Source organism: Bufo bufo, chromosome 6, assembly GCF_905171765.1.
Source record: "Bufo bufo chromosome 6, aBufBuf1.1, whole genome shotgun sequence".
NCBI classification, from domain to species: domain Eukaryota; kingdom Metazoa; phylum Chordata; class Amphibia; order Anura; family Bufonidae; genus Bufo; species Bufo bufo.
In genome coordinates this window covers 218,150,982-218,172,970 of record NC_053394.1, presented here as the reverse complement: position 1 = coordinate 218,172,970, position 21,989 = coordinate 218,150,982, and the positions used below count along the sequence as shown (strand labels likewise).

Sequence of the window (21,989 nt, the reverse complement as noted above, 5' to 3'; positions counted from 1 at the left end):
CGGTCAACGGAGACAATTCCTCCGGCCATTCACTGCCAGTGCTGTGCCAGTAATTCGGACCAGGTTTCGACATTGCAGGCGCAGCTGGCAGAGAATGTGCAGTCTACTGTTGACCGAGATGCGCAGGTGGCTAGGATAGAGTCACAGTTGGTAGAGCTGCAGAGGCAGAAGGAGGAAATTGAGGCTAAGTTGACTCAGTCTTGTACTGAAGTCAAAGCCTTCAAGGAGCGGACTGCCTCTACTGACGTGACGGTAGCCAAATTGAAGGCTCAGGTTGCTGTAAGGTCCCAGCTAATGTCTGGCATGCAACAGGTTATCACCAAGTTGGTGCCGGCCCTTTCTTTTTCCGTAAAGCCAGGGTCGGAATCTCCCAAAATGTTGCCCTGTGCAGGGCCACAAGGGGGGAGAGTAGTCTGTGACCGGTCTGATCATCAGGTCAAGCCGGTCCAGACTAACAGAGATTTTTCCCTGACTTTGGGAAAAAGAACTGTGAAGAGTGCGTCCCTGAGGATGGTACAATTCAGAAGAAGGGAGCACGGCTGCAGTGTAGATGGACCTGGGCCATGCAGAGCAAACATCAGATGTTTTGCATGTGGTGGCCTAGGTCACATAGCGAGACACTGCAAAACACACAGGACAGGAAACCAAGTCACGTGTTTCAGGTGTGGGAACAAAGGACACATTGCAAGGAATTGCCCTTGTGCAAGTAATTGCAATGTGTCCAACAGTATCAGCCAGGTAACAAATTGTGCAGTGGGGTCTAGTCAGCCTGGCCATAACGGGGTTACCTCTCGGCAGCATCACCAGCTGCTGAGGGGTCAGAGTGGCCAAGCTAGGCTAGGCAACATTTGACACCCCTGTACTATTTGTTACACCGTTTGTTCCCTGTGTATGTCCATGTTGTGTGTTTTTGTTATCTGTTTGTACGTTCTTCTTGATGTTGATGGTGGTAGTCCTTGTCTACGGATGTGTTCTACCATGCTGATTTATGTAGTGTTGTAAGTCCCGTCTGCTGTCTTTGTTTCATTCTGTGTCCCCTTGGAGTGGAACAGTGTTATACTGTGGATCGAGTACGTATAGGTTCGCGAGCAGATAATATCACACGGGAAATCCTGCTGGACGGGAGAAGGCATAAGGACCTTCTCCATGCAGCACACAAAGGATGATGTGATATTATTCTGGGCAGCCTGGGTCTCGGATCAATACAGATAACACTGTTGTGCTCCAGGTTTTCGGTGGGGCTGTGTTGCGCTGGGGACTGGGGCGGACAGACAACATTGGTGTAATGTTGTACTGCGCACTTAATTCTAGTCCGAGCAGGCGGCACAGCTCTGATAGGGATTGGACGCAGAGTGTTTGGCAGCAGAGGGTGGACTGTGTTCTTGTGTTGTGGGGTCCTGGGGAGCCAGGGCATGACTATGCCATTGGTTCTGCGGGCCTCCGCAAGGCGGGATCACAGGGGGAAATCAGCCTGGGTACACACGAGTGGACAGGGATGTGGTGCCATCAATAACAAGATGGTGCTTTGTCCACAGAACTCCAGTTATCCTAACCTAGAAGGGTGGCCATCCTTATCTGTTGGTGCAGAGGGATGTGTTGCAGAGGCGATCCTCTGAAGGTAGGGTGTTCAGACACCAGTGTTGGGATAACGAGGGGTCCTGTGAGATAAAGGGCAGCCCAATACCTTTCTCTACCCATGGGTCAAAGGTATTGGTGCTAGGAATTTATACATTTAATCGCACTGTTAGGGGAGAAATTCCCCCGGGAGCGCCTGGTGTTTTCTTCTGCCATAGGTGTGATTTTATATGGAGCGGAAGAAAAACCTAGGAGATGCCACAAGAAGAGGCCAGCTATTCCCGCTGACACTGTTGTGAAGCTCCAGAGGATCCCACTGGATTTTGGCAACGAAGACTGTGCCACAATCCAGCGGGAGCATTATTTAAGGCTCTGGAGGAAGACTTGGGAGACGTTCGGGTGGAAGAACTTATTCAATTGTTTCACCCAGTGAAACTTCTTCTGGTTCTGGTCATCGTAATCTGAGGGTCAAGGGACTTACTGACCAAATACACCAGAACCAGACAGAACTTTACAGAACTATCCGGAGGAGGAGGCTCAGGACATAACTCAAACATTGTTCCTGTAGCCAAATATTGTATGGACACACTTTGTTTCCTATGAGGGTTCGGGACGTATAACTTGTACTACCCTGAAACCCCATAGCACATTGTATTGTACATTTATTGATTTTGTTTGTTGGTTGATTGTGTACCCATGGACACTCTAGGTACAAATGTGTGACAGCCTATACCCAGGGAAACTCGCCCAACGCATTGCGGTGAGTTATTATTTGGCTGTACACATTTGCATCCTATAGTAGTTTCCCATTGACACAGGGGTCTGCGACCTACCTGTGTCTTTGGAGGTGTAGAGATATGCCAGGTTGCATTAGTCTCTATGGGTACACACATTTAATGGAATTTGGTGGTGTTGGGAGGGATGTGTATTTTGTGTGAATGGGGATAAGGTTAGGTCACGATAGGGACAGGCATAATTCATTTGCCACCTTGAACCCTGGAACGGTGAGGTTCTTAAGGGAAGGGCTGGAGGTGTAGTGTGGCGGAGGTGTTCTCCGCAGTAGAATTTAGGTACCATGACATCACCGCTTAAGAGTCTGACCTGCCTTGTAAAGACCTATTAATCTGTCCACGGGAGAACCGCACCCATCAAGATGGAAACAGACATTGGATAGAAGAAAGTTGGGATTACCGAGAGACTGTGGGGGTGTGGTCGCTCCAAAGTGGGGGTGGCCAACACCAAGAGACTGTTATAGAAAGGTAAAGACTGTAAGGGAGAACCCACTCCAGAATTGGGGGGGGCGAAGATACCTGAAGATCGGCAGAATTACCGAGAGACTGTGGGGGTGTGGTCACTCCAAAGTTGGGGGTGGCCGACACCAAGAGACTGTTATAGAAAGGCCAGTTAAAGACTGTAAGGGTGAACCCACTCCAGAATTGGGGGGGGGGCGAAGATACCTGAAGATCGGCAGAATAACCGAGAGACTGTGGGTGTGTGGTATCCTAAAGATGTCAAGAAAAAGACGGTGTATCCTGTGGACGGAGGAGGAGGTTACGGTGAAGGGCAGGTCGGAGGAAGCTGGATGAGGGATGTCTAAGTACCTAAAGATCAGTGTGCACTACAGTTCTTCCTGAACTTCCACCAAAGATGGGGTTGAAGGGGGGCAAATATATCTCAACCCGTTCCCCCATTATATTGTCGTATTATATTCCGACGACAGGGGGATTGTTGAGGAACGGTTGAGACGTATGCATATATATCCATGCATGCCTGCAAACACATGCGGGCATGTATGGTATATATGTGCATACATTAGACATAGCATCATGGGACGATGTGCGCAGATGTGCCCAGCATCTGCGCACGTCTGCCCATGGTGATCCCCAGGGGCTCATGCTGGCCCCTGTGGGAAATATGTGTCCCCTGGGAGCCGTCCCCCTGATAATGTAGGGGCTTGTGCCCCCTGATAATGTAGGGGCTTGTGCCCCCTGATAATGTAGGGGCTTGTGCCCCCTGATAATGTAGGGGCTTGTGCCCCCTGATAATGTAGGGGCTTGTGAATGTGCCCCAAGCATTCGCACCGATGCAATCTGGCTAATTGCATCAGAATGACCGGACAAGGGTTCGGTCATCCTGATGGATACAAAGAGCTCAGATTCAACTGAATCTGAGCCCTTTGTTGTAATTATCCCCAGCGCCTCTGGAGATAATTACACATGATAGAAGAAGGGGAGAAGCCTCTCCTCCTTCTATTATGTGCATTCCGACAGTGCGATTACTATCGCACTGTCTGGAATGCTAGGTGCAGCAGACGGGAGATCAAAGGCTTCTCCCGCCTGTCTGCAGCGCGTCCCCGATGTGCTGGCCGGCGCAGTGACGTCATATCACTGCGCCGGCCCACGTGGATGATGGGGGCGCGCGCGCGCCCCCTGGTGGCGCGGGAGTGCGGGGGATAAATATCCGGCGGCCCCGGCACTCCGGGGTCTTCATGTGGGCCCCCACCTAGAAGAGGAGCGCGTCCTGCGCTCCGGGAGTCAGGGCCTCCCACGTGGCTGACCGGACCGGAATAGGAGAGCGCGATCGGCGCTCGACAGAAGTGCCTGGCCACCCCCTCCTGAAGGACCGGACCCAGGAGAGTGCGTCCTGCGACCGGAGCAGACCCCTGGACGACCTTAAGTATCGCCCCCCTTATTTACCCCTATCCCACCCTGGTGACCCCTAACCCTTCCATACCCCTCTGTGCCTCACCCCTAGTAACCCCTGTATTGACCCTGTCCCACCAACGATAGACACCCCTGGTAACTCTCACCCCTCGGTACCCCTGGTCCCTTACCTACAACCCTGAGACCCTGATTAACCCCTGGTTCCCTGTGTGCCTGCTCTCCCCTAATTAACCCTTTCCCTGCCAGGCATTACCCCTGGTATCTCTCCCCTGGTCCTGTAGAGCATGCTTCTGCTCTGCAAACAAATCCTTTTAACCCTTCGTTAATCTTGTAGGGACAGTGAGTACAGACGGGTGGGATTGTTAATATACTTGTATGTGTAAATTGTCTAGTTAGTTGATGGGTGGAATTGGGAACGTGTAGTGTAGTTTAGGACTGTATATTTAGTGCTGTATTGTAGTGCACTGCGTGCGTAGTGTATTGTAGTGTACTGCGTGCGTAGTGTATTGTTAGTGTATTGCTTGGTGTAATAAATACTGTTATATTTGTACCCTTTTGTGTAGCGTGTACTTGTTAGCGGTAGCGAGTTAGTAAGGCGCATGCAGTTAGCATAAGTGATCAGTGTAGAGCATAGCGAAGGTATTGTTATTATTATATAAAGGCATAAATGGGCGGAGTTATCACTAGATGGTTCCTCCCATTTATGAATATTAATTATCGATATTTGCATAAATATTGGTGATTAATATTCCCCCTTTACAATCGCTATCAAGAAAAAATGGGGGAATTTTTCCTCTCACAGAAAGGGAGGACATACAATAGTATTACCAGGAAACACTGTGTATGCAGCTTGCCGCCAGCATGGCTGAAAGGGAGGCCCCTCTCCGCCCCAACAAAGTCACCCCCTTCCCACCGCCATGAGCAGCAGAAGCCGCAGCAACAGTAGCAACAGCCATTTCAGTCTCCTCAACATGATGCAGCAATTTTTCCATGTGCAGCGCTAGGCTGAGGCCAGTCAGCAAGCTGATAGCTCCCGCCTCAATGCCCAGGTTCAAGCCTACCTATACTCTGGCCAGTCTCTGACACATACCCTGTTCCTTGATCTCCATGGATTTCTGGGCAGGCAGACTGGAACTGCAGCCTCCATCATGCCACTGCTGCAGTCTGCTGACCATTATCATCTGTAAGGGTGCTGCTGACTCCAACATGCTGCTGCCTTTCTGCCAACATGTACCACATGGCTGCTGTCACTGCCTCAGCTGCTGCTTCTTACTTAATCCCCTACTGCTGCCATCATTAACGCAAAGCATCTGCCACCATTACTTCTATCACTACTACTATTACTACTACTACCCATAGACAGCCTTGTATGTTCCATGCTAAGCTGCTTCTTTTGCCACTTTTTCTTCTGACAATCAACATTTGTGTGTGTCGTATGGACAGGCATTCTGACCCTGTCAACGCTTGTTCCCCGAACAAGCTACTTTAAAAAACAAAAATTTTTTTATCCCATAACTCCATGTGTGTTTAAACATCATCTGTTCTCGATAAGGATATAACACTCTAACATGTTGTCCTAAAAATTTTGAGTCCTAGGAGGCTTGAGCGGGTTATACTGTATACCGACTTTCAGGGCATTTGGTTTAGCCCGAAACAGTTCAGGTCTGAACTAAACTTTTTCAAAAATTAATCAAACCGGATCCGAAACAAATCTCGAGTGGTTCGCTCATCTCTAGATTCATACTTACCCGCCCCCAGCTTCTCCGGTCCTCCACACTGCCGATGCTGTGTTCATGTTCCGATCCCTGCAGTGTTGACATCAGCATTGCATGGGCATGGCCACATACTCTGCTGCAGCCACTGGCTGGCTTCAGCGGTGATGTGCTGCTTGTGGAGAAACCCTTTAAAGGGGGCATCCCACAATTAACATTCATTCCTTTATCCACAGTATAGGTAATACATTTATGAATGCTGGAGGCTCCACCATTGTAATCATGAGAAAAGGGGCCCATGGTTTCCATTACTCCTCACTGTAGTAGAGCGTTTGTGTTTAAATGAAGCAGTGGTCGAGTATGTGCCCTACTATTCCATTCGGGTCTTACCTAGAAAAGTCAGTACCGTACTTTGAATGGAACAGTAGCTAGCATGCTCAATCACTGCTCCATTCAAACTTCTCTCTATGGTTTTGCAGTGAAGATGAACAGGGGACTTGAGACTCTAATAACTGGTGGGGCCCATGCAAACAGACAATTTATCAACTATTCTGTGGATAGATGAAAAATGTCTGTTGTAAAAAAACATTTTCTTTTTTAAAATATTATATTGGTGGTAGGCTGAAGTTAACTGCATATGGGGTTGTGAATGTGAGAATGTTGTGTGTGTAACATAAATGGAATATGACATAGTAAGTAAACTAACTGTGTTGTCCATTGTTGGCTCACATATTAGTATAGATTAGCATAGGTAAAAGGATGATGGTAGAAAGGTGCCAATTTCTCAAAATCAAATTAGATTTGCTCCAAATACTGTAGATTCAACCCAAATTGAAAGTGCCAAAATTTCCCTTAAAAGTTGTATATGACATTCTGATATGAATAAATGACAGCAACATATAGGTGAAACTCGAAAAATTTGAATATCGTGCAAAGTTCCTTTATTTCAGTAATGCAACTTAAAAGGTGGAACTAATATATGAGACAGGCTCATTACATGCAAAGCGAGATATTTCAAGCCTTTATTTGTTATAATTTTGGTGATTATGGCTTATAGCTTATGAAACCCCAAAGTCGCAATTTTGAGGTACCCTTTGCTTAGGGGGTATGGATTAATTAGCTGACTAGAGTCTGACACTTTGAGCCTAGAATATTGACCCTTTTCACAAAATTCTAATTTTAAGCTGCAATAATGCAATTCCTTTTAATTTGCATTACTGAAATAAATGGACTTTTGCACGATATTCAAATTTTTCGAGTTTCACCTGTATATGGCTATGGATGAATGGATAATACCTGGTGGCAACAAACATCCTGCTTAAAATAAAATTATACTTTTTAGTGGCAGATGCCTTCTTATCTGTTTTCTGTTATGTGAAATGGTGGGCACAATTCTGAACAATTTGTTCGGGACGAATCACAAAAGATTTGGATTTGCCGAATTTCAAATTTTGGGGGAAATTCGTAATGAATTTGATTTGTATATGTCACTCATCTTTAGTTGAATAACTATGCCACACACAGGTCATTTTGCCTCTAAATCCAACCAGCATTCTGACATTTCCAGATTGCTTGATACATCAATGAAAATTATTTTGATTGTTACTTTTTACTATACTATACGATACTATAAATACTATTTATATGTAGTAGTAGAGTTACATGACAATGTATAGATTAATCAAAAATGATATAGAAAATTTGAAAGCAACTCCATAGTCTACTATGATGGATGGGACAAATTCAGATTTCCTGGAACAGATCATTTTGTAATATACACAATGATAATCATTTTCTGGTCTTATCATTAGCAGTCATTGTCACCCATATGGCCACCATAAGAGATATATAAAGCTATTTTTACTTGAAGCTCTTTATCATTTAAAAAAATATATAAAGTTTTTTCTTATACAATCTTACCAGCAAGATGCTCCAGATCAAAAATCTGCCTAATATTTTGTGCGGGGACTTGCGGTAAAAAAGAATGATCTTCCCAGCCTACAGAATAAAATGCAAGGAAAGAGTAAAGCATATGATTACTTCTGCAAGGTACTTCCACAGCTTTAAGATTTTAGTGATGGTTATTACAGAGGATTCTAACAAGGTATACTTCTACATCTACTTCTATGCATCTAACACTGATTTAAGAGTTTCTGTGTTCTGTCACCCAAAATACCTAAATTAAACTGGCTGACATTGGCAATGTGCTAATATCAGCTGAACCTAACTAGCCTATTCCTAGTTTTATCCATGCCCATAAATGTAACTTTTATAATATGCAAATTAGCCTCTAGGAGCGGGGGGGGGGGGGGGGGGGGGGGCGTTGCTCCTTGCCATTTAGTATTTGGCACAGGCATAGTGAAGGAAGGACGCTCACTGGCTGCCGACTTCCTTACTGCCCCTGTGCTGAATACTGAACGGCACGCGCGAGATTTACCATGCACTCAGGGCCGGCAGGAGGATGTGAATGCTGCCTGGCCCTGTCAATCAAGACTTAGAGAAAGGTGACAGAGGTTGGAGCCTCTGGGAGCAAGAGCAACGCCGCCCCTGCTCCTAGAGGCGAATTTGCATAATATAAAAGTTATATTTATGGAGTAACAGGGGCATGGATAAAAGTAGGAATAGGCTAGTTGCCGTAGGTTCAGCTGACATTAGCACATCCCTAATGTCAGCCAGTTTAATTTACGGTAGGTATTTCTGGTGACAGAAACCCAACAGGATTACCAAACCAAAGAAAGTGTTAATTTCATGTCGGGGGGCAGTGTTTAAGATTTTAGGTCACAGTGGACCGAGTTAGAGAGTGCAGGCTACCGAGTAGCAAGCTGGTAGTGTAGCAAGTGACCGCGCTGCCATCAGAAGGCAGCATAGCAAGGGACTGTGCTGCAATCAGAATATAACTGATCGTACCGAAGTGACTAGATAGGCAGCAGGCAGCCACCGCAGCAATTTGCACTACCACCAATGTCACAATACAGTGCCAACAGGCACAAATACTGAACAACCCGCTGACAATGTTGCTAACAACTGTTACAATAGCGGACATAAAGTATCCATCTTAGCATATAGAGAGGCAAATAGCTAGCTGATTAAAGCTACAGTTGCCATTGCCAAACGGCTGTCAGTAGACCAATATATCCAGTACAGCACCGCAAAGGTCCACTGAGGAGAGTTTTAAATAAATAATTTAAGTAGGTTAGTTATAAGTTTTCACCATTTATTAAACTTAACAAAATAAAAGTAAATTTTTACTAAATAAAAATTACCAAATAATAAAATAAGCGCACGTCAAGAGTAGGCAACCAGTAGTTTAACGACTAAATGTAAAATACAATAATAAGTGCCTCTACGTGTGCTGGGTATACACCAGTGTAATATATGGGGTGATCACCCCCCTGTCATTGATCACCCCCCTGTAAGGCTCCATTCAGACGTCCGGACATCTGAATGGAGCCTTACAGGGGGGTGATCAATGACAGGGGGGTGATCAGGGGTTAATAAGGGGTTAATAAGTGACAGGGGGGGGTTGTAGTGTAGTGGTGTTTGGTGCTACTTTACAGAGCTGCCTGTGTCCTCTAGTGGTCGATCCAAGAAAAAGGGACCACCAGAGGACAAGGTAGCAGGTATATTAGACGCTGTTATCAAAACAGCGTCTAATATACCTTTCAGGGGTTAAAAAAATCAGATCTACAGCCTGCCAGCGAATGATCGCTGCTGGCAGGCTGTAGATCAGCTTGTTTACCTGCAGTTCCTGTGAACATGCGCTCCTGTGTGCACGCGTTCACAGGAAATCTTGCGTCTCGCGAGATGACGCGCCGGCACGTCGAAGAGGAATGAATCGACCGCCTCCAGAACGCAATCCTGCGTTAGGCGGTCTGGAGGCGGTTAAAAGCTTCCATTTTGCATTCATTCATAATACAAGTCTATGGACAGCGTAACGGATCCGTCCTTCCGTCTTATGGATTCCGGTATTTTCCGTTATAACCATTTTATAACGGAAAGCCATAACGGAATCCAGAATGCAGATGTGAACCCACCCTAAGCTGTGGGTTTGGTGGTCAGTCTGTCTCCAGCTTTGCTGGGTGCCGGATCTGTCACCTGACCTGGGGATATTCCATCTGCCCTGTCTGTGTGGTCACCTAGTGAGACACCAAGTTCATCTTGCCTGGGTCCGTGTTTTGTGGTGCAGTTGTCTGTTCACCCATAGACTAACTCCGCATGGGGAACAGGCATCTACTAGTCTGAGTCTATGCCTTCAGTGTGAGGGTTCCTGGGTTCTCCGGAAGGAGGACATCTAGTTTGTTAGCAGCTCTGCCTGTGACCGCCATGTGTCGTTCTGCATGGGGTTCAGGTATCTGCTTGTCTGCCTGTTTGGACAGCTCTGCCTGTTACTGCCATGTGTTGTTCAGCATGGGGTCCAGACATCTGCATGTCTGCCTGTTTGGGCAACTCTGTCTGTGATCTCCATGTGTTGTTCCGCATGGGGTAAAGCTATTTGCTTGTCTGCCTGTTTGGGCAGCTCTGTCTGTAACTAACACCAACAATTACAATACCACACGATCTACAGTGGATATAAAAAGTCTACACACTCCTGTTAAAATGTCAGGTTTCTGTGATGTAAAAAAATTTGACAAAGATAAATCATTTCAGAACTTTTTCCACCTTTAATATGACCTATAAATTGTACAGCTCAATTGAAAAACAAACTGAAATCATTTAGGTAGAGGGAAGAAAAAATATAAAAATAAAATAATATGGTTGCATAAGTGTGCACACCCTTAAACTAGTACTTTGCTGAAGCACCTTTTGATTTTATCACAGCACTCAGTCTTTTTGGGTATGAGTCTATCAGCATGGCACATTTTGACTGGGCAAGATTTGCCCACTCTTCTTTGCAAAAGCACTCCAAATCTGTCAGATTGCGAGGGCATCTCCTGTGCACAGCCCTCTTCAGATTACCCCACAGAGTTTCAATCGGATTCAGGTCTGGGCTCTGGCTGACCCATTCCAAAACTTTAATCTTCTTCTGGTGAAGCCATTCCTTTGTTGGTTTGGATGTATGCTTTGGGTCGTTGTCATGCTGAAAGATAAGGTCCCTCTTCATGTTCACCTTTCGAGCAGAAGCCTGAAGGTTTTGTGCCAATATTGACTGGTATTTGGAACTGTTCATAATTCCCTCTAGCTTAATTAAGGCCCCAGTTCCAGCTGAAGAAAAACAGCCCCAAAGCATGATGCTGCCACCACCATGCTTCACTGTGGGTATGGTGTTCTTTTGGTGATATGCAGTGTTGTTTTTGAGCCAAACATATCTTTTGGAATTATGGCCAATAAGTTCAACCTTGGTTTCATCAGACCATAACACCTTTTCCCACATGCTTTTGGGAAACTTCAGATGTGTTTTTGCAAAATCTAGCCTGGCTTGGATGTTTTTCTTCGTAAGAAAAGGCTTTCGTCTTGCCACTCTACCCCATAGCCCAGACATATGTTGCTGTAGGCCTCTTGGTAGCCTCCCAGACCAGTTTTCTTCTCGTCTTTTCATAAATTTTGGAGGGACGTCCAGTTCTTGGTAATGTCACTGTTGTGCCATATTGTCACGAGGGTATCAAGAGCCACGTCTGACTCCGTTATACCCGGGGTCAGGAGGTCGCAGCGGGTGGCTGCGCGCTCTATATCTAAAGATCACGTTGTTTCTTTGTGATTGTTTTCTGTGTTTGTCTTGCTATCCTTTTTGTCTCAATCAGGGATCCGTAGCTTCTCCTCCTCAGCTGTTTCTTGTCTGCCACTCCCAACCTCCTTATATTCTCCCTTCACTCTTCTCTAGTTGCCAGTTATAGAGCTTCCTGCCTGGACATCTATACTGACCCACTGGAGTTGTGAATCCTGGTTGTCGTTCCAGAGTGCTACCCTCCGGATCCCTGTTGGGCTTCTTGTTGTCTCCTGTTGTCGCCCACCTGGGATTATATGTTGAGTTTGTATTGTCTGTCCTTCCCTTGGTGTTTTCCTTTAGAGCTAGTGGTGCGGACTAGTGTTCCCACCGCCCTGTTCACTATCTAGGGCTCAGCTCAGGGAAAGCCAGGGCTTTAGGCACGTGATCGGCGTACGGGTGAGGAACCCGTCTAGGGACGTCAGGGCAGCCAGGTGCCAGCCGCTAGGTGAGTCAGGGGTCACCACCTTCCCTCTCACTTGGGCAGGGCCTTCCTTGTTCCCTCCCTCTGTGTCACGTATGTGATAGTCACGCCGACCGTGATATTATAACTGGCCTTTACTTTTTGAGAAAAAATAAATAATTTTTTTTTTCTTTTTGTTGTTTTTTTTCTCTACTTAGAATCCAATATGGATCCTATTGCTGCCTTGGCAAAACAGCTTCAAGGCCTGTCTTTGGAGGTGGCAGGATTGAAGGCGTCTGTCCTCCAACAACAGCAGCAAATGCAGCAGACCGCACCCCCAGCGGTTGCTATGGGTAACCAGGTTGTTACAGAACCCAAGGTTGTTCTTCCTGACAGATTTTCTGGGGGAAGGGACAAATTTGCAACGTTCCATGAGGCCTGCAAATTATACTTTAAGTTGCGCCCTTACTCCTCAGGTAATGAAGAACAGCGGGTTGGGATTGTCATTTCCCTGCTTCAGGGGGACCCACAATCCTGGGCGTTCTCGTTACCCCCTGGTTCCCAGGCTCTCCGGTCAGTGGAGGGATTTTTTGGGGCTTTGGGTCTCATATATGATGACCCTGACCGAGTCGCCCTGGCTTAGTCGAAGTTACGGAGACTCCTACAGGGAGATCGGTCAGCAGAGGAATATTGCTCAGAGTTCCGTAGGTGGGCTACGGATACTCAGTGGAACGACCCGGCTCTCAGGAGTCAGTTCTGCTCTGGGTTATCTGAAAGGGTTAAGGATGCACTGGCGCTGTATGAGACCCCCCTTTCCCTTGATGCTGTTATGTCCCTCTCTATCAGAATAGATAGGCGTCTTAGGGAGAGATCGAAAATTCCTGAGCAATTGGTTACCTCTCCCAAGCAACAATTAGTCTGTACTGACTTAGATGAGCCTATGCAGCTAGGCGGAACTTCTCGTCAGGTCCGTCCTCCTGAGGTTCGCCGTAGGGGGGGGGGCTTGTTTTTTCTGTGGGGGGAAGGGTCATTTCATTAATGTCTGTCCCTCCTTTCTCAAAAACAAAAGACCGTCGGAAAACTACTAACCCCAGGCTGTGCGGAGGATGTCAGCCGGGGGGTATACGTTTCCTCCATACGAACATCTCAATTTGTGTTACCAGCGGTTATTGTTTTTGGTGTTAAGACGGAGTCTATTTCTTTTTTTCTAGACAGTGGAGCAGGGGTAAATTTGATAGATGCCCATTTTGCCCGCACTATGGGTTTGTCTCTCTGTACGCTGCAGAGACCTATTCCCGTATTCGCTATAGATTCGGCTCCTCTGTCTCAGAGAAACCTCACCCACATTGTTCATAATTTACACCTTCGGGTAGGGGACCACCATAATGAGTGTCTTTCATGTTACGTTCTGGAGGGCATTCCCTCTCCTGTGGTATTGGGTCTTCCCTGGTTGGTAGCGCACAATCCAGTGGTGGATTGGCAGGCCAGGGAGATATTGGAGTGGAGTGAGCATTGCAGAGAGAATTGCTTAAATAACAATTGCTTAATCGCCTCCATAGCTTCCCTACCTACATTTATTTCGGACTTTGAGGACGTTTTTTCTGAAAAGGGTTGTCAGAAGCTACCACCTCATCGTCCTTATGATTGTCCGGTTAACCTGATTCCCGGTGCAAAATTACCCAAGTCCAGGTTGTATAATCTTTCGGGTCCCGAGAGACAAGCCATGAAAGATTATATCTCCGAGAGTCTGGCTAAGGGACACATCAGACCCTCTTCTTCACCCGTGGCTGCAGGGTTTTTCTTTGTTAAAAAGAAAGATGGGGGCCTGCGTCCTTGCCTAGATTTCCGTGAGCTAAACCAGATAACCATCCGAGACCCATACCCTCTTCCTCTCATTCCTGACCTTTTTAATCAGATTGCGGGTGCTAGGTGGTTCTCCAAACTTGATCTTAGGGGGGCCTACAATCTGATTCGTATCAGGGAAGGGGATGAGTGGAAGACAGCTTTTAACACCCCTGAGGGGCATTATGAAAATCTAGTTATGCCTTTCGGTCTGACCAATGCCCCTGCTGTCTTCCAACATTTCGTTAATGATATTTTTAGTCATCTCATCGGCAGGTTTGTTGTCATATACCTAGATGATATCTTAATTTATTCGGCTGATCTGAAAACACATGAGGTGCATGTCAGGCAAGTACTGCAGGTCCTACGGACGAATAAATTATATGCGAAAATTGAAAAATGTGTCTTCGCCGTTCAGGAAATACAGTTCCTGGGATATCTATTATCTGCTTCAGGTTTCCGTATGGATCCTGGGAAGGTCCAGGCAATTTTAGATTGGGATCTTCCTGAGAACCTTAAAGCCCTACAACGGTTTTTGGGTTTCGCAAATTTCTATAGAAAGTTCATTAAAAATTATTCAGTGATCCGGTACCTATTTTACAAAGAGGAGTGGTTGTCTCTGCTGTACACTCTGTTCTAGAGGGAAAGGTGTTAGAGGCCCAGGGGGACGCCCCGGCCTCTTGCCCCTCAGAGAAATTGTTTGTACCGTTAAACCTGCGTCTTGAATTATTAAAAGAACATCATAATTCGGCACTTGCTGGGCACCCGGGTAGTAAAGCAACCTTGGAGCTATTATCTGGTCGTTTTTGGTGGCCAAGGTTGCGTCAGGATGTAATGGATTTCGTGTCTACTTGCTCTACTTGTGCACGCGCGAAAGTCTCTCATACACGTCCAGCAGGGTCTTTATTGCCTCTTTTATCCCCAATAGGCCATGGACACATCTGTCAATGGATTTCATCACTGACTTACCGTTGTCTGCGGGTAAAACAGTTATTTTGGTAGTAGTAGACAGGTTTAGCAAAATGGTACACTTTATTGCGCTACCCGCACTTCCTAATGCTAAAACTCTTGCTCAGGTGTTTATCAGTGAAATCGTGAAGCTTCACGGGGTCCCTTCCGATGTGGTTTCGGATCGGGGAACCCAGTTTATTTCTAAGTTTTGGAAAGCTTTTTGTTCCCGTTTGGGGGTACACTTGTCCTTTTCCTCAGCTTTCCATCCTCAGTCGAATGGACAGACTGAGCGTACCAACCAAAACCTAGAAACATATTTAAGGTGTTTTGTGTCTGAAAACCAAGAGTTGTGGTCATCATATTTACCGTTAGCTGAGTTTGCCATAAATAATCATTATCAGGAGTCCACTGGCAAGTCACCATTCCTTGGTGCATACGGTTTTCATCCCCAATTTTGTACTTTCAAAGAGGGGGGGTCTTCTGGGGTTCCCGAAGAGGAAAGGTTTTCTTCATCTCTTTCTTCGGTATGGCAGAAGGTGCAAGTTAACTTGAAAAAGATGAGTGGTAAATATAAATGCATGGCCGATAAGAAACGGTCGCCAGGTCCGGACCTAGGGGTGAATGACTATGTGTGGTTGTCTACTAGGAATATTAAGTTGAAGGTTCCCTCTTGGAAACTGGGCCCTAGGTTCATTGGTCCTTATAAAATAGTAGCCGTCATTAACCCTGTGGCTTTTCGCCTGGAGCTACCTCAGACTTTTAAGATCCATAACGTCTTCCATAAATCGTTACTCAAGAAGTATGTTCCACCTCTAGAACCATCACCGCTGCCACCTCCTCCTGTTATTGTGGATGGTAATCTGGAGTTTCAAATAGCCAGAATTGTTGATTCTCGTCGGGTCCGCCGCTCTCTTCAGTATCTGGTGCATTGGAGGGGTTACGGTCCCGAGGAAAGAATGTGGGTTCCAGCGTCAGAGGTAAACGCCAACAGGTTAATTCAGACTTTCCATGCCTCTCATCCGGAGAGACCTGGTCCTGAGTGTCCGGAGGCCCCTCGTGAAAGGGGGGGTACTGTCACGAGGGTATCAAGAGCCACGTCTGACTCCGTTATACCCGGGGTCAGGAGGTCGCAGCGGGTGGCTGCGCGCTCTATATCTAAAGATCACGTTGTTTCTTTGTGATTGTTTTCTGTGTTTGTCTTGCTATCCTTTTTGTCTCAATCAGGGATCCGTAGCTTCTCCTCCTCAGCTGTTTCTTGTCTGCCACTCCCAACCTCCTTATATTCTCCCTTCACTCTTCTCTAGTTGCCAGTTATAGAGCTTCCTGCCTGGACATCTATACTGACCCACTGGAGTTGTGAATCCTGGTTGTCGTTCCAGAGTGCTACCCTCCGGATCCCTGTTGGGCTTCTTGTTGTCTCCTGTTGTCGCCCACCTGGGATTATATGTTGAGTTTGTATTGTCTGTCCTTCCCTTGGTGTTTTCCTTTAGAGCTAGTGGTGCGGACTAGTGTTCCCACCGCCCTGTTCACTATCTAGGGCTCAGCTCAGGGAAAGCCAGGGCTTTAGGCACGTGATCGGCGTACGGGTGAGGAACCCGTCTAGGGACGTCAGGGCAGCCAGGTGCCAGCCGCTAGGTGAGTCAGGGGTCACCACCTTCCCTCTCACTTGGGCAGGGCCTTCCTTGTTCCCTCCCTCTGTGTCACGTATGTGATAGTCACGCCGACCGTGATACATATTTTCTCCACTTCGCTGTGTTCCATGGTATATCTAATACCTTGGAAATTATTTTGTACCCTTCTCCTGACTAATACCTTTTAACAATGAGATCCCTCTGATGCTTTGGAAGCTCTCTGTGGACCATGGCTTTTGCTATGGGATGCAACTAAGAAAATTTCAGCAGAACTTTATTTGGGGTTAATCAGAGACACTTTAAATGATGGCAAATGTATGCTGACTCCTATTTAACATGATTTTGAATGTGATTGCTTAATTCTGAACACAGCCACATCCCCAGTTATAAGAGGGTGTGCACACTTATGCAACCACATTATTTTAGTTTTTTGTTTTCTTCCCTCTACCTAAAAGTTTTCAGTTTGTTTTTCAATTGAGTGGTCACATTAAAGGTGGGAAAAGTTCTGAAATGATTTATCTTTGTCTCATTTTTTTACAGCACAGAAGCCTGACATTTTAACAGGGGTGTGTAGACTTTTTATATCCACTGTATATAAATAGTACATCTTTATTAGAACATGATCAATAAAATAACAATAATAATCACATTGAGGCAATTCGGAATTGGCCCAGACCTGTCACTACTCGGCAAGTAAAGTCGTTCCTGGAAATGGTGGGATACTATATGAGTTTTGTCCCCCACTTTGCTACAGTCGACGCACCATTGACAGACCTTTTGAAGGGACGCAAGTCAGTGACGGTCCACTGGAATGAACAGGCGGAAAAGGCTTTCTCCGCTTTGAAGCTGGCCCAGTGTGGGTCTCCGGTTTTGTTGACGCCCAACTTCAAAAGGGCCTCTGTACTGCGTCTGCTAGCCTGTCTACCAGAGCAAATCCCGATAATAGCTACATGCATTCACCATGTAATAACAATTCTGGAACATCTTTTCTTATGATTCTATGTTGTACAATTCCGTTATTATTTCTACTAGAAATAGAAGCAGTAAGGGTAAAGGAGGTGGTAACCAGTTGGGTGTGTGTCCTTGTACAGTATGACAATGGCAGAACTGATTGGATAGAGTAAGACTGTGCTGTTACCATCCCCTCTGGACCCTTACTGCAGACAGCTAGCATTCCATTCATAACTTCTAGTAGAAATAACAGAGGAATGGCACAACACAGAGCCATAGGAATAGATGTCCAGAATTATTACATGGGGAATGCATGAAACTATTTAAACAGGAGTGGTGAAAGGTCCTCTTTAAACATGTATTTAACCTAAAAACTTGTAATTTTGATGACACAATAGATATTATGTTGACAACAGACACCATAAAGAAACCTATGGAAGAAACTGACAAAAGAACTGTCAAAATCTATAGAATGGATTAATGACGCATGGATTCATTACACCATGTATACTATCTTTTTTTTTATTTGGTTTTCACTAATTGTTTTTCTGAGCAATAATGATGACTAGGGGCCCATTTAAAGGGGTTCTACAGTTTGATTAAACTGATGATCTATCCTCTGGATAGATCATCAGCATCTGATCGGCTGGGGTCCGACACCCGGGACCCCCGCCGATCAGCTGTTTGAGAAGGCAGCAGCGCTCTAGCAGCGCCGCGGCCTTCTCACTGTTTACCGCTGGCCCAGTGACGTCACGACTAGTATCACTGGCCTGGGCGCGGCTAAGTTCCATTCAAGTGAACGGAGCTTAGCCGCGCCCAGGCCAGTGATACTAGTCGTGACGTCACTGGGCCTGCGGTCAACAGTGAGTAGACCGCGGCGCTGCTGGAGCGCCGCTGCCTTCTCAAACAGCTGATTGGCAGGGGTGTCAGACCCTTGCCGATCAGATGCTGATGATCTATCCAGAGGATAGATCATCAGTTTATTTAAACTGTAGAACCCCTTTAAATGGGCCCCTAGTCATCATTATTGCTCAGAGATCTATCTGCAGAACCTCTTTAAAGCCCTATATTATAGTTTGTAAATCATCATTTCTATGGATGATTCAGATTTCTTAGTTCTTCACCTACAGGTATATGCATGGACATAGCAGCAGGGAATCAAGAGGCAGAGGTTGCACCCAGGCCCTGGTATACCAGTATTATAAATAGAAAATGACGCAAGAGATCCTGTTTGCATTGGGGTCCAGGAGCTTCTCTGCTTATATACATTGGTATCTATCTGTTTCTACACTGCAGTGGAGAGGTTTCCACTTGAGAGGCATCTCCTACAATGTATTTTTACACGAATATTTTGTTATTCACTTACTTAAGAGGAATTTATTTCCTCTGCAGCAAGCTGATGATCAGGTTTCCAGTTACAAACCTCTGCAGAAACGTGAGGGGCCAATATCAATTATTGGAAAAGTGTCCAGACCTCCTGTTTAGTGCCGTATGCATATGAGAAAAGAAACAATAATGCTGTGTCCTGGAAATCTCATAACCATGAAATATAATTTCTTCATATATTATGTTTGATTAAAATTACTCTGGTTACACAAGATACACACGACTTGGAAACCTTAAAATTAATTTTTCCTGGAGATCTTGGAGGGAAATGAAATGTAAATGCAGGCAGTGAAAGATATATATAGTAGGTCATGTTTGTAAAATGTATATTCATTTATTATACACTATTTGTAAAAGGTTGCATGAGATGAAGATTTTTTTTTTAATAAAATGGCCTTTTACTACTAGAAGCTACACCACTCTTGTCCATGGAACCTGTCCGATATTGCATCTCAGCCTCTTAAGTCATGGTTTTCTGATGTCCTACAACATGCATGATTACTGACATATTTAAAGGGGATTTCCACCTAAATTTTGATATCATACAGACAAAACACACAATGATTTCAGAGTAGGTTTGTTATCTCTGACCCATCTGTAATTCCAAAACATGCATAATGTTTTGCAAGCACCTGAACTCATTTTGCGATTCTCAGATGCCTGTCCGGCTGCTCACAATACGACACCCTAAAAATCAATGGGTTATTTTAACAGTAATGGTCATCATCATCTCATAATTTGCACTCATAGGGAGTATTGTAACAGGATTTTGAGAATGGATTTAGAGAGTACTGGGATGGAGGTTAGCTCCGTCTGTGTACAATTTATGATTTGCATAACTGACAACCTATATACAAATGCACTAAGAAAGCATACTGTCATTCGGATAGTTTGCATTTTTGCTGTTTAATTCTCATGACCACTTGACACCACTAAATTGGAACAACTGTAATCAAAGGAATAACCTGCTCATTCAAGATTCATTTCAGACTTGTGTAGACATTCATGTGTCTATTCAAGTCGCATCAGTAATTGCTTCCATATGGCAAGAAATCTCCTTGGAGACTTCTAATATCCTTCTATTTTCCAGTCATGGATACTCTATTCCCATTATCTTTACAATGTTTTTTCAAAGTAGTCATTACCCTCAACATACTACCCTTTTCTATAGATGTTAGTGCACTCCTCACTTATGTACTATTTCACCAGTTCCTATGTTAGGACTCTCCACTTGCAAGTGACAGAATGTTTTGTGCTCCATACATTTATCTCTTGCTCTATTCTCCAGGCCTCATTGGTGACAGTTATTTACCATGTCCCAGGCTATGTCCTGGCAACTTCTAGTGCACAATGTTTCTTTTCAGTCAAGCAACATAGTATACAGTTGCAAGAAAAAGTATGTGAACCCTTTGGAATTATATAGATTTCTGCACAAATTGGTCATAAAATATGATCTGATCTTCATCTAAGTCACAACAATAGACAATCACAGTCTGCTTAAACTAATAACACACAAAGAATTAAATGTTACCATGTTTTTATTAAACACACCATGTAAACATTCACAGTGCAGGCGGAAAAAGTATATGAACCCCTAGACTAATGACATCTCCAAGAGCTAATTGGAGTGAGGTGTCAGCCAACTGGAGTCCAGTCAATGAGATGAGATTGGAGGTGTTGGTTACAGCTGCCCTGCCCTATAAAAAAAACACACAAGTTCTGGGTTTGCTTTTCACAAGAAGCATTGCCTGATGTGAATGATGCCTCGCACAAAAGAGCTCTCAGAAGACCTACGATTAAGAATTGTTGACTTGCATAAAGCTGGAAAGGGTTATAAAACTATCTCCAAAAGCCTTGCTGTTCATCAGTCCACGGTAAGACAAATTGTCTATAAATGGAGAAAGTTCACGACTGCTGCTACTCTCCCTAGGAGTGGCCGTCCTGTAAAGATGACTGCAAGAGCACAGCGCAGACTGCTCAATGAGGTGAAGAAGAATCCTAGAGTGTCAGCTAAAGACTTACAAAAGTCTCTGGCATATGCTAACATCCCTGTTAGCGAATCTACGATACGTAAAACACTAAACAAGAATGGATTTCATGGGAGGATATCACAGAGGAAGCCACTTCTGTCCAAAAGAAAAACATTGCTGCACGTTTACAGTTTGCACAAGAGCACCTGGATGTTCCACAGCAGTACTGGCAAAATATTCTGTGGACAGATGAAACCAAAGTTGAGTTGTTTGGAAGAAACACACAACACTATGTGTGGAGAAAAAGAGGCACAGCACACCAACATCAAAACCTCATCCCAACTTTGAAGTATGATGGTGGGGGCATCATGGTTTGGGGCTGCTTTGCTGCGTCAGGGCCTGGACGGATTGCTATCATCAAAGGAAAAATGAATTCCCAAGTTTATCAAGACATTTTGCAGGAGAACTTAAAGAGGACCTTTCACCCATTATGACAATGTGAACTAAGTATACATACATGGAGAGCGGCGCCTGGGGATCTCACTGCACTTACTATTATCCCTGGGCGCCGCTCCGTTCTCCCGTTATGCCCTCCGGTATCTTCGCTCAGTAAGTTATGGTAGGCAGAGATTTCAGTCACTAAGTTATGGTAGGCGGAGTCAGCCCTTGTTCTGCTGTAGTGCTGGCCAATCGCAGTGCAGAGATCACAGCCTGGGAGATTCTTTTCTCCCAGGCTGTGAGCTCTGCGCTGCGATTGGCCAGCACTACAGCAGAACAAGGGCAGACTCCGCCTACCATAACTTTGTGAACGAAGATACCGGAGGGCATAGCGGGAGAACGGAGCGGCGCCCAGGGATAATAGTAAGTGCAGTGAGATCCCCGGGCGCCGCTCTCCATGTCTGTATACTTAGTTCACATTGTCATAATGGGTGAAAGGTCCTCTTTAAGGCCATTTGTCCACCAGCTGAAGCTCAACAGCAGATTGGTGTTGCAACAGGACAACAACCCAAAGCATAGAAGTAAATCAACAACAGAATGGCTTAAACAGAAGAAAATACGCCTTTGGGAGTGGCCCAGTCAGAGTCCTGACCTTAACCGGATTGAGATGCTGTGGCATGACCTCAAGAAAGCGATTCACACCAGACATCCCAAGAATATTGCTGAACTGAAATAGTTCTGTAAAGAGGAATGGTCAAGAATTACT

The 21,989-nt window shown here is 45.3% G+C and overlaps 1 protein-coding gene across 1 annotated transcript in view; it reads right to left on the bottom strand.

Moving 5' to 3' along the window:
• The window catches only part of LOC121004622 (heparan-alpha-glucosaminide N-acetyltransferase-like), a 771,952-nt gene that overhangs the window by 205,336 nt on the left and 544,627 nt on the right, over nt 1–21,989 (bottom strand). The window contains exon 15 of the mRNA XM_040436852.1: nt 7,871–7,948. Coding sequence (XP_040292786.1) covers nt 7,871–7,948 — 78 coding nt within the window. The remainder of the gene's footprint in view (nt 1–7,870; nt 7,949–21,989) is intronic.